This window comes from Gorilla gorilla, chromosome 4 (genome assembly GCF_029281585.2).
Source record: "Gorilla gorilla gorilla isolate KB3781 chromosome 4, NHGRI_mGorGor1-v2.1_pri, whole genome shotgun sequence".
NCBI classification, from domain to species: Eukaryota; Metazoa; Chordata; class Mammalia; order Primates; family Hominidae; genus Gorilla; species Gorilla gorilla.
In genome coordinates, this window is record NC_073228.2 from 29339292 (window position 1) to 29355161 (window position 15870).

General features: G+C 44.7%; 1 protein-coding gene and 1 long non-coding RNA gene across 17 annotated transcripts in view; one reads left to right on the plus strand and one right to left on the minus strand.

Moving 5' to 3' along the window:
- MARCHF10 (membrane associated ring-CH-type finger 10) overlaps positions 1-15870 on the plus strand; it is a 112918-nt gene that overhangs the window by 83038 nt on the left and 14010 nt on the right. For all 16 annotated transcript variants that reach the window (XM_055386916.2, XM_055386910.2, XM_004041138.5 and 13 more), the window contains 2 exons: positions 6093-6259; positions 8614-8723. In XM_055386916.2, the coding sequence (XP_055242891.1) occupies positions 6093-6259; positions 8614-8723 (277 nt within the window). The remainder of the gene's footprint in view (positions 1-6092; positions 6260-8613; positions 8724-15870) is intronic.
- The window catches only part of LOC129533494 (uncharacterized), a 51385-nt gene that overhangs the window by 26118 nt on the left and 9397 nt on the right, over positions 1-15870 (minus strand). The gene's annotated exons all lie outside the window — the stretch shown is intronic.

The window sequence follows — 15870 nt, forward strand, 5'->3', positions numbered from 1 at the left end:
ACATTTTATGTATATATTTTTGATGTAGTGGAATTTTAACATTACTTTCAATCAAATCTGTCAGTATTTTCCTGTATCACTTTCGCATTGGTGCCGTGCTTAGAAACTCCAACGCTCACTCAAGCATCCATAATTGTTTTTGTCTAGTATTGTTATATTCTCCTTTCATATATCATAGTGGTTAGAAACATGGGCTTTGCTATCTTATGGTTCTAGATTTCATTCCTGATTCTACCAACTTTTAGCTCTATGATTCTGGCAGTTTCCTTCACTGCTTTTTTGTTGTCGTTGTTGTTGTTGTTGAGATGGGGTCTCGCTCTGTCGCCCAGGCTGGAGTCAGTGGCACGATCCTGGCTCACTGCAAGCTCCGCCTCCCAGGTTCAAGCGATTCTCCTGCCTCAGCCTCCTGAGTAGCTGGGATTACAGGTGCCCACCACCATGCATGGCTAATTTTTGTATTTTTAGTAGAGACAGGGTTTCACCACATTGGGCAGGCTGGTCTCGAACTCCTGACCTTGTGATCCACCCGCCTCAGCCTCCCAAAGTGCTGGGATTATAGGCATGAGCCACCACACCCAGCCAGGTTCCTTCATTTCTAAAAACCTGTTTTTTGATCCAGAAAAATAGAAATAACAATACATACTCCTCAAAGAATAGTGACAACTAAATGAGGTTTTAAACATTTATGTGTGTCATAGACTAGCATACAGTAAGCGCTTAATATATGGTAGCTATACTTAAATTCATATGGAATATATTTTGATGTATGGTATTAGATGAGGTTCTAAGGTCTTTTTAAAAATGTTTATTCCATTAATCCACAATCATTCTATCCTTTCCTTACTAATTTGAAATGCTTTCTTTGGCATACACTATCCTTATCAGTCTGTTTTCGGACTTTCACTGCCTGAAATGCTCCATCAATTATACACATTTATTGTTGATTTATGGTTTTGTTTTTGTTTTTTGGGGTTTTGTTGTGTGGTTTTTTTTTTTTCTTTTTCTTTTTGAGACGAAGTCTCACTCTGTTGCTCAGGCTGGAGTGTAGTGGTGCAATCTCGGCTCACTGCAGCCTCCACCACTCACTCAGGTTCAAGCAATTCTCCTGCCTCAGCCTCCTGAGTAGCTGGGATTACAGGCAGGCGCCACCTCACCCGGCTAATTTTTGCATTTTTAGTAGAGACGGGGTTTCACCATGTTGGTCAGGCTGGTCTCGAACCCCTGACTTCATGATCTGCCCGCCTTGGCCTCCCAAAGTGCTGGGATTACAGGTGTGAGCCACTGCACCCGGCTGATTTATGGTTTTTTAAAAATATTTGAGGGCTGAGCGTGGTGGCTCATGCCATTAACTCCAGTGCTTTGAGAGGCCAAGGTGGGAGGATCACCTGGGGCCAGGAGTTCAAGACCAGTCTGGACAACATGGCGATATCCTGTCTCTACAAAAAATATATATGTTCTCTGGGTGTAATGACACATGTCTGTAGCCCCAGCTACTCTAGAGGCTGAGGCAGGAGTATCCCTTGAGCCCAGAAGGTCGAGTCTACAGTGAGCTGTGATCACTGCACTCCAGCCTGGGTGACAAAGTGAGGCCCTGTCTCTAAAAATACATATATATTTATATATTTATACATTTATATTGTATATTTATACATATATATGTATATATATACACACATAGATTAAATATATTTTTAGTATATTTATATAATAAATATATATCATCTATATATAAATACATATATAATCTCTCTTTGTTACCCTCTTTTCAAAATTTTTTATTGCCCATCCTAATTTAATTACATTGTGATCTCAGAAAATATGAACAGTATTTTTTGTGCCCTAATACATATTCAATACTTATAAATATGCTATGGCATTAGAAAAGGTTGTACATTCTTTCTTCTCTCTTTGTTGGCATACATATATAAAATACATATGTTAAAATCCTTCAGGCCAGGCACAGTGGCTCACACCTATAATCCCAGCACTTTTAGAGGCCAAGGTGGGCAGATTCCTTGAGCTCAGGAATTCAAGACCAGCCTGGGCAACACGGCAAAACCCCGTCTCTACAAAAAAAAAAAAAAAAAAAATTGCCCGGGGTGGTGGCATGTGCCTGTGATCCCAGCTACTTGAGAGGCTGAGGCAGGAGGATCACTTGAGCCCAGGAGGCAGCAGAGGCTGCAGTGAGCCAAGATCTTGCCACTGCACTCCGGCCTGGACAACAGAGTGAGACCCCTGTCTTAAAAACAAACAAACAAAAAAACCCTTCATACTTTATTCTTTTCCATTGAGTTTGTCAATTTCTGAAAGACATTGATTAAAATCCTTCACTCTGATTTGGATTTGCCCATTCTCCTTTGCATGTATAAGAATTTTGCTTTTATTTAGTGCATTAAAGCTCATGGCTGATCTCTTCTTGGTGGATCAATCAATATCTAGCTTTAGACTTTTAGCCTGAATTATATTTTGTCCATTAATATTGTTTCACCTGGAATTTTTTATTTCGTTAATCACATTTTTTTAAATCCCCAGAAATCCTCCTTATCTCTTGTTGTTCCTTTTACGTAGCAGCTGCCAATATTCTCTGAATCCTCCTGAGAATTACCTCCTCCCTTCATTAAACAATTCATTTCCTCTAGAGTCAGCTGACTTATTTTCCTTGTCCCCTCTCATTCATGCTGGTGGTTTCCACATGTGACAGGTGGCCCCCAGTTGTTTTATGAAGGAAGGAATGGGTGGTTTAGTAGAGAGAGGTGGCCAGCACGCTGTCCCCGGCAATTGTGTGCTTTTTCTCCTCTGAGATCCAGTTTCCTGAATGGGAGGTTTTGTGTAATTGAATGTCATTCATGAACTTTTTGAAAAACTTTGACCTGTGGCCAGGCACAGTGGCTCACTCCCCACAGTCCCAGTACTTTGGGAGGCTGAGGCAGGATTGCTTGAGGCCAAAACTTTGAAAGCAGTCCTGGCAACAAAGGAGACCCTGTTTCTAAGAAAAAAAAAAAAATTAAAATTAGCTGGGCATGGTGGCGTGCACCTGTGGTCACAGCTACTTGGGAGGCTGGGGTGGGAGGATCAGCTGAGCACAGGAGCTTGAGGTTGCAGTGAGCTATGATTGCCACTGGGCGACAGAGTGAGACCTGTCTCTAACAAGACAAAAAACTTTGACCTTTATGGAGAGTTCCCTTTCTTTGGAATACAATGACAGAATGTTCCCCTGGGAGAGGCACTATGCCACCTGCTGCCTGCATCACAGGGTATCTGAAAGGGGGCAGCAGCTGGTCCCCTCGTGCTGAAGCAGTTCTTGAGCTCGTACCCTCATAATTGCCCCATCCCCTGCATTGGTGCAGCCCAAGTCTGGAATTTCCCTGGGTCTGCCCTTCCCTTCTCGATGCTTCTGTGAGAATGCCTTGGGTTGCCATTTCCTTTCCTCTCGTCAATATCATCATATCTTCATCGACTTTCCAAGAATTCCTCATTATTTCTGGCCTGCTTGTTTTCCAGCACTATTGTGGATTCATTCTATTTAATTTTCTTTTTTGGTCTTTTAAGAGATTTGTGTGGGAAAGGAGACTGATGGGGGTGCTTAGCCTGCTATCTTGAGCTAATCCTAAAAGCAGTCTCAATTCTATAAAACAGTAAGTGCACAGGAGTAATACCAGAGGCTAGTACACCAAGCTATATATTTTTTTCTTTTTTTTTGAGACAAGGTCTCGCTGTGTTGCCCAGGCTGGGCTTGAACTCCTGAGCTCAAGCCATCCTCCTGCCTTGGCTTCCCAAAGTGCTAGGATTACAGGTGTGAGCCACTGCACCCAGCCAGTCTCAACTATTAACAAGCAGTTACTTTGGGGTAATGATTTTATGCTTGATTCTCCTTTTCTTTTCTGTGATTTTCTGTCTCTTCTTCACTTTTGTTAAAAAAAATTTTTTTTTGCAAAGTAGGGTAGCCAGTGGATCCCCACCTATACCTTTGAGAAGATGGAGGACCTTAAGTTAAGAGTCAGATATTTATCAACCATAACAAGTTCACCACAGAGCCCTTCGTCCTCCTGTTGAGATCAGTGATCTTCAGACCTGCATGACCATCTTAACGTTCAGGTTCCTGGGCCCCAGATACTGAACCAGAACCTCTAAGGGTGGAGCCCAGGAATCTGTTTGTAAAATCTCTACCGGTGAACCCGATGGTCATTTATTTTCTATTGGAAACCACTGATTTAGAGCACTTGTTTCCAAATGCAAATCCCGTGTAGTTGCCTAAATTAAAAATCTTCTAGGCCAGGTGTGGTGGCTCACACCTGTAATCCCAGCACTTTTGAGAAACCAAGGCAGGAGGATCACCTGAGGTCAAGGGTTCGAGACCAGCCTGGCCAACATGGTGAAACCCTATCTCTACTAAAAATACAAAAATTAGCCAGGTGTGGTGGTGCACGCCTATTATCCCAGCTACTCGGGAGGCGGAGGCAGGAGAATCGCTTGAATCCGGCAGAGGTTGCAGAGAGCTGAGATCGAGCCACTGCACTCCAGCCTGGGTGACAGAGCAAGACTCCATCTCAAAACAAACAACAACAACAAAAAATAATCTTCTACCACTTTTCTGCCTACCTTCTCAAACTTGCAAGATCTCCCTCTAGTTTATCTTCACCAGTTGGAGCACTCACTCCCATGTACACATGTTCTTCCTGATTACTTACGAAAATATGGAAATTATGTTGAAATGTATTGAAATCTGAATGTTGAAAACGTCTTTAAGTTATTGAGAATGTCCATAATGGAAAACTGTAATTCTGCTTCTTTACACTGAGCTGCCCTTTCGTGGGGAAAAAAGTCTTTCAAGAAATTGAGCATATATTTCTCCATCCAGAGCAATGTCCATTTCTTCCTCTTTTGATTTTAGTCTCTAGCCAGTTTCCTTTCCTTGACCAGATGGCCCCAGTCCCGTGAGGACTCTAAAGAAAAGAAAATAGCCTTAGGCTTCTTAAAACCTCCCAACATGAACATCGACCAGCTATTCTTCACTCACCACTTATTAGACACAAATATCTTTACTTACATTTTCGTTAGTTCTTATCTTCATCAGATTCCAGCGCTTACATTCTGGAATGCTGACGTCATTTGTTGGCATGTGTGGTGTTATTCGGGAGATTGTGTCCAGGTTTATTGGTTCATCATCCACCTAAACCAACATCTATTAAGTGAACTCTGTGCACAACACCTTGCCAGACACTAGATGTACTTTACAGTTTGCAGAACAGGTTCCTCATTGTCACACGTAGCCAGCCTGGCCACAGCCCTAGGAAGTAGGCGGCAGTAGTGTTATCACCATGACCCTCATTGTACAGATGAGGAAACAGGATCTTGGGAAGATTAAGGAACTTATCCAAAGTCACACAACTCACAAGTTTCAGAGGCTGGCCTCAAACCCAGGCCCCCTGACCACGAATCCCATGCACTCACCAGTATGTCACCCCCACAAACTTCCTGGCAGGGAGAGGGGCTCCTGGCCTTGACTCCAGTTTGGAAATGATTCTGTAGCCATTTCCCTTTACCTCTTGATTTATGGTGGCAGTGCTGGTCCTCCATGTCAGCTTACACGTATCGACAATTGCAAAGAAGCCTGTTACAAGAATTTGTGCCTCAGCCAGGCCCAGGGGCTCACACCTGTAATCCCAGCACTTTGAGAGGCCAAGGCATGTGGATCGCTTCAGCCCAGGAGTTCAAGACCAGTCTGGGCAACATCGTGAGACTCCATCTCTACAAAATAATTTTTAAAATAGCCAGGTGTGGTGGCATGCACCTGTAATCCAGCTACTTGGGAGGCTGAAGTGGGAGGATCACCAGAGCCTGAGGAGGTTGAGGCTGCAGTGGGCCAAGATTGTGCCACTGCACTCCGGCCTGGGCAATGGAGTGAGACTCTGTTTCAAAAAAACAGAGAGAATTTGTGCCTGTGTTATCAAAAATCATCTCAGTAGGGTCAGAGGGGGCAGTGGGTGAGTACCAGGAGCCCTCTTCCTTCTCTGTCAATGCTCTGGGAACTGGTATTTGTAGAAACTGCAAACGTGTAGCCTCCTGGTCACGAGGGCTTGTTTTCCATTTAGTCTCCTGGAGGAGGACTCCGAGGAGGAGGGAGACTTGTGTCGCATCTGTCAGATAGCCGGGGGTTCCCCAAGCAACCCCCTCCTGGAGCCTTGCGGCTGTGTGGGAAGCCTGCAGTTTGTTCATCAAGAGTGCCTGAAAAAGTGGCTGAAAGTGAAAATAACATCAGGTAGGTGGGGAAGGAAGTGCAGTGAACGTGCCACGACATGTAATTAACATGAGGCACCACGGTGTGGGCCCCGGAGCCTTGTCATCAGCTCACTCTCCTCCGCAGAACAGCGACTCAGGGACACGTGGCTGAGCTCCAGATCCTTGCTCATAAAAGCTGTCTTTAAACTATGGGAGGGAGTTGGGGGTTTTTTGTTTGTTTTTGTTTTGGTTTGTTTTTTGTTTTTTGTTTTTTGCTTCTATCTGAGAGAAGACTCCTGGGAACAAATGCTATTGAATTCTACCTCTGCTTGAGGCCTGAGCAGAGATGCTAAGATCGCCTCTCAGGAGGAAGGAAATAGAAGTGGGTCAGCGGTGGAAGCTCAGCAGACACACAGTAGCCGTGCCCAGCTAGCAGACACCCAGCAAAATACTTCAGAAGGTCCCTCATGAGAGACCCCCAGCACACACATCCTACTTCCTTTTATTTGGGGGTCACCTAAGAAACTAAACAAAGCTGCCTTTTAGCAATAGGGATAAGAGCGCTGATCTGATTGTCTAGAACCATATTAGATAAAGAAATTTCCATGTGCTGATTTTGTCAGCTCCCTAGCATCTTATAACTGGGTGTGCGGCACCTTCTCAACTCCCTGAGCAGGTTATAACCTAAATACAACCACATCGGTAGGTCAGCTGTAGTTTTCTGGGCAGAGAACAGAAGGTTTCTTTAAAGCATGGCTTTAGGAATGAGATCAACTTTAACCAAAAAAAAAAAAAAAAAAAAAAAGAAAAACGCATGGAACATCAGTGCAAAGAGCAACTTGATCAGAAAATAGCTGCGGCTTCTTTCAGACACACCTCTCTGAAAACATATCCCCCCACAGCCAGATCCTATTTCTCCCCGTCTTCCATATCCTTCTCCTTAGCCGTCACTATCCAGGCTGCAGGGAGACTTAGAGCTTTACCCTGTCCCCATGAGGTGTTGCCACGCCCCCTCACCAAGGACAGCACACCATGGAATCAGAGAATGAACACGTGGGGTAATCATATTACTGTGTCATCCATGGAGCCCGTTTTATGCGACTTCCCTAGCATAAGAAATATAAGTCCACTGATCAAGATGCTTAAACGCATATCCATATAATGAGCAAAGTATTCAGTCCTTCAGAGAGGGAAGAAAACGAGTGGATTTTGGTTGCTAACGACTCTGCCATGCAATCCTTTATCTTCCTAGAAATTTGGGCCAATTAAACATCTAACACAGAAAAAGTTACCTGTGAAACATGTCATGAAAATGCTGCTATGCTCATAAATGTCAACGCTTGTATGGGTGTGTTCAGTAGGATTCGATCGGAAGACTCATGGGACATTTGGTAGCCTAAAGCGTTACTGAATGATGCTAAAAAAAAAAGTCAAGCGAACAAAATGCAGATAAGGGATTACTTCCTGTTCATCCTTGCCCTTTGAAAGTCTCTATTATTTACTGGTTCTTTATATCCCCAGTGGGGAAATAGAATGGAGGTATGAAACTGCACAAGCCCTATTTTTACCAAATACATGCAGGTAACTAATAGGTCTTCTATTTTCTAATGCATAAAATAAACACCAGTACATCATTAGTCAAAAGCCGCAACTAAGGGGGAAAAACTGTCTGGCAGAATGTTTGCTTAGACATAACAGCCCAGTTCTGCATCCTCCACTTTTGCATTGGGGAATAGGATAAAAATGCTGATCTAGAATGCCTGTTTTTATAAAAACAGCAACAAAGGAAGCCTTCTCATATTTCTTTTCCCAGATGAGTCTGAGCTCAGGCTGATGAGCTGGCCCTGGGTACTACTGTAACTAGTACCCACACCTGGCCCCTCGCTCCCTCACTGTTCTCAGGTGGGAATGTTACCTGGGCAGGAGTAAAGGCAGATTTTTAAGCCATTGATCGAGAATAGCTTCTGCCATCTATTTTGGTCCTCACTAATTTATTTACTTGGACCTGTGTTGGGTCTACAATAAAAAAAAAAAAAAAAGCTGAATATTCACTCTTTTTACAAACACCTGTGTTACAGACTCTTAGCCTCTGTGCAGCAATTCCAAGTTTATGAACCATCCTGTTTATATTAAAATAGAAAGCAAGATCTGCTATTTAAAAGTCATGGGAATTTCACTTCTATGAAGCTTGCATAATAGATGACTACAAAGGAAATTTTTCAGCTCTCAGATTCAAGGTCATTTTCTACAGAAGATGGCTGGCTTTAAAGGAAGGTCACTGAAGCTCAGAATTCATAACACACACAAGTTCACTCCCCAAATATCACCTGTCCAAAGTGCTAACACAAACAGACCCATGGTTATATGTACATATAATTCTTTATCCAATCTAAGGAGCAGATCTTGGTGCCGTGAAGACCTGTGAGATGTGTAAGCAAGGCCTGCTGGTTGACCTAGGTGACTTTAACATGATTGAGTTCTGCCAGAAGCACCAGCAATCTCAGGTAAGAAGTGTGGCCACTCTGCCTCCACAGGTTAAAGTATGTTAGAGGGGCAGGGCGAGAAGACATTCCCCTTCCCTGATCTAAGAAATATAGAAGGTCTCTGCTGGCAGGAGTCTGACAATATCCATTTAGCTTACTTCTCTGAGAAGACCTGCCACTAAATTAGAGTATTAGAGAGTTGAAAAGCCTTTTTTTTTTTTTTTTTTTTTGAGACAGAGTCTCACTCTGTCGCCCAGGCGGGAATGCAGTGGCACAATCTCACTGCAAACTCTGCCTCACAGGTTCAAGTGATCCTCCCGCCTCAGCCTCCTGAGTAGCTGGGATTACAGGCGTGTGCCACCACACCCACCTAATTTTTGTATTTTTAGTAGAGATGAGGGGTTTCTCCATGTTGGCCAGCCTGGTCTCGAACTCCTGACCTCAAGTGATCTGTCTGCCTCCACCTCCCAGAGTGCTACAATTACAGGCGTGAGCCACTGCACCTGGCCGAGAGTTGGAAGTCTTATTTGTCCTGGGTTGAGTTTGCCCTGCTGTTGGGAACAAAAGTAAGAAGCTTCAGTGGGCAACTGGACGCAGAAAAATACCAAAAAATTCTGGCAAGCTCCACACCCACGTTTGCAGAAGTAATTTAATAACAAGAGAAAAAAAAAATCAGGGTCTTGGAGGAAATGGTCCCTAATTTAAATACCAAGTAACCCTGGGATAAGAAGGAACTGCTTTACCTACAGCTAATAAACATGAGGTAAATGCCTACTGGCTGATCTTTAACACCTAGTGAATTAACTCTCCTAGGGTATTTGGACTGCATTTCTAATATTGTAAAAAAGTTAGTTACCCTCAAGTGGGAAGTTGATTTGTGCCTGAGATAACAGTTAATCACCCAATTCTCAGGCAAACAGTCTTCCATTTAGAACTATTAGGTTGGTGCAAAAGTAATTGCAGTTTTGCCACTTTTGTTGGCAATATCCACAATTACTTTTGCACCAACCTAATACTATTTTGTTTAATATAGAAGTCACAAGCCACTTGTGGCTAATGAACAGGTGGCTTGTTCTAATCAACATATCCTGTAAGTGTCACATACACACCAAATTTCAAAGACACAGTACCAAAAAAAAAAGGGGGGGTATTATATCACCTAATTTTAAACACCAAGTTTCAAAGACTTAGTACACTTTCCAGTTCAATATGTAAAGAGTTTGAAGTTGTCACTTCGTTTTAACAACAAGTAAAAAGCTTTAAAAAGTGCAAAATCAACAACCCTTCTTAGATCCATAAGAGAAGTGAAGTCACAGAGCAAATCACTGCCCCTAAAATTGGAAAGACAGGCAGATAGAATCACTAATCCCAGCACTTTGGGAGGCCAAGGTGGGTGGATCACTTGAAGTCAGGAGTTTGAGACCAGTGTGGCCAACACAGCGAAACCCCCATCTCTACTAAAAATACAAAAATTAGTTGGGCGTGGTGGCGCATGCCTGTAATCTCAGCTACTCAGGAGGCTGAGGCTTGAGAATCGCTTGAACCTGGGAGGCAGAGGTTGCACTGAGCCGAGATCGCACCACTGCACTCCAGCCTGGGCGACAGAGTGAGACTCCATCTCAAAAAAAAAAAAAAAAAAAAAAATCACAACTTACCAGAGCAGAGACTCCTGAGCAGAAAGCTCTATGGAAACCAGTGCTGGACAAGCAACCTTAAGCTGTAATTAATGAACTGCTGGATGCTCAGTGTAGACAAGTCTGAGAGTCAAAAATTCCAGGGGGACCCTGTCATAAGGGTATCCCCACACTTCAGTGAGTTTTCTGTCCAGGAGTGCAACCAGGTGCTTACAGTGAATAGCAGAGAAAAATTCCTTCATGCTTCCAGCAGGGGGAGGGGGAAAGTAACCATTTTGGTATAAGCCAGAGCTTTCTGTTCTTACTAACAGTTTGCCCTCAGGAGAAACTATTTAACCAGAGCCTAACCTTTGGAGGTTTTATCAGAGCGCCATACCTAACTGGAAGAAGGGAAATACTCAACTCCAGCCCTCTCTAGCCATCTTGTCCCACCTAAGGTGGGAGGGGGAGGATAGAGAAACTGAGAAGCACTTGTGAAGTTCACAGTCCAGAGGCACAAGCTCACTCAGACTGGGACCTAGAGTCTCAAAGGACTGTAGAATACTTCCCCTCTCCCCACACCTCGCCACCACATGGCTAACAACCCATTTATAGCAGTTCCTTTTACCCAGTACATCACGTCTGGCTACCAAGAAAAAATTACAAGACATACTCAAAGGTGAAAAGCACAGTTTGAAGAGACAGAGCAAACACCAGAACCAGACTCAGATATGGCAGGGATGTTGGAATTACCAGACCAGGAATGTAAAACACTATGATTAATACGCTAAGGACTCTAACAGGTAAAGTAGACAGCACTTAAGAACAGATGGGCAGTGTACACAGAGGAATGGAAATTCTAAGAAAGAAAAAGAAATGATAGAGGTGAAAAACACTAACAAATGAAGAATGCCTTTGATGGGCTTATTAGTAGACTGGATACAGCTGAGGAAAGAATCTTTGAGTTGAGCATATCCCAATAGAAACTGCCCAAAATGGAAAAACAAAGAGAACAAAGATTGGAAAAAAAGAAAAGAAAACAGAGCAGGATATCCAAGAACTTGTGAGACAATTATCCAAAAGGTGTAATAGACACATCATGGGAATACCCAGAAGGAGAATAAAGAGAGAAAGGAACAGAGAAATATTTGAAGCAATAATGACTGAGAATTTCCCCCAAATTAATGTCAGACACCAAATCACAAATCCAGAAAGCTCGGAGAACACCAAACAAGATAAATGCCAAAAGCAAAACAAAAGAAAACAAACAAAAAAACCCACCACCATGACACATCATATTTAAAATGGAAAAAAAAATCAAAGATAAAGAAAAAATCCTGTAAGAGGCCAAAGGGGAAAAACACCTTCCCTAAAGGGGAGTAAAGATAAGAATGACATCTGACTTCCCAGAAAGCATGCAAGCAAGAAGACAGAGAAACAAAATATTTAAAGTGTTAAGAGAAAAAACTGGCCAACCTAGATTTCTGTACCCTGCAAAATTATCCTTCAAGAGCAAAGGAGAAATAAAGATTTTCTTAGGCAAATACTTAATGCCAAAAAAGTAAAATATCAAAAAAAAGTAAAAATTACATACAGAAATGATCATTTGAAAATATTAGGTTAATAAATTATATTGTTAAAATTAATTTCACCAGTTTCTTTTTACTTCTTTAATGTGGCTACTAGAAATTTTGAAATTACATCTGTGATTTGTGTTTGTACCTCTGAGTGTATTCTATTGGATGGGCTGATCTAGAAGGTGATTTCCACTTTATAAGCAGTCAATTAATATTTACCAGACCTTTTTTTGGCCAACGTTTTGACAGCTAAGTCAAAATGATTTGTGTGAGTCTAGGCAATTCTGCAGTTTCCTTGTTTAAAATTTTAAGGGTGTAGACCAAAGAACAAAATATTGACAAGAATGAAGGATATTTGAAGAGTTCAGTGAATAAGGGCATAATGCCACAGCAGCATTACAGAGGTTAGGCATCAGGAGGTTAGAGAAAGAAAAGGAAAAAAGAGAAAAGAAGAGAGGAAGAGAAGGGAGGGCAGGGGAGGGGAGAGGAGAAGGACTTCTTGAGAAATAAATAGTGTTTTGAGGCCTGAAGGTCTCACATCACTGCATCATAACCACCAGGCACTAAGATCTGAGACGATAAATAGAGCGACTCACATTCCTGGACGCTGAGCATGTGGGAGGCGAAATATTGAAAGAAACCAGAACCTCTCAGTGCCTGAGGTCAGGTGCCAGCCAGGGTGCCGACAGGTTCATCTCAAGAAATAGATCATTCTGGGCAACGGAGCCTGCCAAATCTCCTAAGGAGGACGTGTTCACATGAGGATGGGTTGCCCAGAATACTATCTATCAGAGCAATCTACTGACAACACAAACACCGTGCAGCCCAGGGGAATGCCTTGTCTAGAAAAGACCCCTTTTGGCCCCAAGCCTTTCCACATGGTTCTCCCTCTGCCAAGCTGCTGCCACCATCTAATGTCCTTTATCAATGGTATTTATAGAACTGACCCAACAGCAGCACATTTTTCCATTTGTACTAAGATGTTTGCACTCATGTGAGGCCGCAGGTCCCACTGAAAAGCCTACCAGCTTTGATTAAGATCTCAATCTAAACCCTACTCTCTTCCCCAGAGTGGCCCCATGACCTTGAAGAGACTATGGCAATTCTCTGCACCTCAGTTCTCTTATCTGTAGAAGGTGAGAGATGTTAACTCACACCTCACAGGTCTGGATGTAGGAAAAGACTCGAGTACATCACCTCATAGACAGAGTGTGTGCAGAGGAGGCTCCACGCATGAGAACTGTCAGATTACAGCCACAGAGACGCTCGACTGACTTGGCACTCAGGGGAGAAAGCTACGTGCACCAATGACTGGCCTAGAGTCCATCAGTGAACTAACAAAACAAACCAGCCCCACTGGGTCACATCCATATCCTCGGCCCCACCGCACCCTCCATGTTAAGACAACTGGCTACAAGCACCTTCTAGAAAGAACTATGACAGTAATTGTATCAGCCAGGATCTGGGTGGGAAGAGATGGTGGCACACTCAAAGGGGCAAGTGAAGAATGCAGAAGGGAGGAGGGAAATCTGGGCAGCAAAAGAAAGCAGCAAGGAATGAGGAGGCGTCCTGGGACTAGCAGTGTGGCCAGGGTCATGAGCGCTGTAGCTAAGGATCAGCCACCAGCAGCCTGTGGCCTTCAGGAGAAGACAGCAACCACTGTCACACCACGCCCAGCAGAGAGGGATTGGGAAGAGACACCCAGCTTCTCCCTCCTCCGCCCTCGGGTCTCCTGCCGGGGCCTCCCATGGGCCAAACCCAACGGGAAGCCAGAGGGCAAGGAAGCCCGGCTGGGGAAAGCCATGGGGCCGGCCCCTGGGCCACAGAGCAGGAGGGGTGCGGATCTGCAGGAGAGACAGAAAGCATCCAGCACAGTCATTGCTCCACGTGGAAGCAGGAATGATTTTAAATTCGTTTCAGTGAGAACTTCACAAGCCATCAGAGCTTTTGGGAAATGCCCGCATTATCATCCCAGGTGGCAGCTAGGCTGCCAGGCCCGCCCTGTGGGGACAGCCAGGTCATAGCATGGGCGGCTGCTGTCTGGCGGCGGCTGAGGGCTCACACCTCACTGCAGTCCTGACTGTCCCCATGACCTGCTGGGAATTCATAGTGCCTGTCTGCTCACAGCCTGGGCGAAACCCCAGGCCCCAGGGAGCCTGACTTGGGCGAATTCTGAAGCTCGCCACAGATAAAGACTGAAGCAACTGTTGTTGAACACAAAGATATCTACGATGTCACTGAACCTCAGCTCGTCCCCGAGGCGTGGTGAGCCCACTGAGGGGACAAGCCCCGCTGAGGAGGCCACCAGCCTGGACGTGGAGGTGACATGGACACCTGTGCCTTGTGGGCCTGGTCCCTTCCCCTCGCTCCCAAACCTGGCTCACCTGGGCCTCCTGGCCACCCTCCTGCTGCTTGTCCTTGGCAAATGGGTTCCTTTCTGGAGAAGTGGCACCACTTCTAGACGTGTACAAGTCTAGACATGTACCAAAAAAGGGGCAAAACCAAAAGAAACCTAGAACTGGCTTCAGCTCAGCCTGGTTCTCACTTAACCTCAAACTAACTGACTAGTGAACTGTTTTTCTTATATAGTTTCCCACTTAGATTTTTTTTTTTTTTGCTTTTGTTTAATTACAGAAACCATACAAAAATTTCTTATAATTTACCACCCAAAATGATAACTTATAACATTTAGCTGCAGATCTTCTTTTTTTCTATTAAAATAGTGATACACAGGCCCAACCCAGGTCTAACCCCAGCTCTGGGATGGGGCCAGGGTCCCTCCTGGGTTCAAGGGATCCTCCTGCCTCAGCCTCCTAAGTAGCTGGGTCCACAGGTGTGCCACCACACCCTGCTTTTTTTTTTTTTTTTTTTTTGAGAGATGGAGTCTGTTTCACTTTGTTGCCCAGGCTGGTCTCAAAATCTTGGGCTCAAGTGATCTTCCCACCTTGGCCTCCCAAAGTGCTAGGGTTACAGGTGTGAGCTACCACACCCAGCCAGTTTAACTAAATTTTCAAATACTTATTGAGCACCTGCTGCCTGTGAGATACTGTGCTGAAAATGCTGCCGTACCCAAGACCCGCAGGGCCCTACAGACCAGCAGCGAAGACTGAAGCCAGCAATTCCTGCAGGTGGAGGTCAAAACAAGGACCATGCAGGCCGCTGCGGGAACAGCTGCGGGACTCCGACTTGCTCTCTGAACGAGAGAAGGCCTTTCTGAAGAAGAGATGTTTAACAGCTGAAGGAAAGAGAGGAGCGGGCCTTCTATCCACCAGGCCTTGGAGTGAAGTCTGTGACATCTGGGACGGACGCCTCCCCTGGGACCTGAGCACAGATCAGGGCGTGTCCTCTAGGTGCCGGGTCAGCACTGTCGGTGGCCTTTGAGAGTGTGGAGGGGCTCCCGTCAGAGCACGTTTTCCTACCTTAGTTCTGTACTTCTGGTGGGAGCAGGGCAGATGCTGCTCACAGGTGCTAACAGGGCACTGAACTCGGATTATTCTAGTATGAGGCCCAAGGTCAAGGTCTGTTACCAGGCCTCAAGCGGCTAGATCAGGAACTCCTACAAGCATCTGGAGAGGGGATCATTAGACAAGAGCAGCTGTGGGACCCCAGGGACCTGGCGGTTTCATCTTAGGTCTGTCAGGGCCTGTGGCAGTACAGCCCTCCTTTCTCCTGACTCTTTCGGTAGTGCTGTGTGTGAGGCAAGCCTACATTTGCTCCTGTGAGCATTGGCTGTCGCCTGGAAGCAGGACTCATATTGGATGCTGGTTGGGCACTCGGTTTTGGGGTGGAGGGCAGAACTCCTGGATAGCAGCATGTGGCGAGCCAAATAACATTCTAGCCTCCAAAATGGATGAGGTGAAAACAGGTTTAAGGAAAGCTTAGGTCACAGGTTACACACTCAAATACCACAGAGGCCAGGCAGACAACAAATGATGGTAATCTTCTAGGTAGCCTGCCATTGGGCGTGGTGGCATTTGT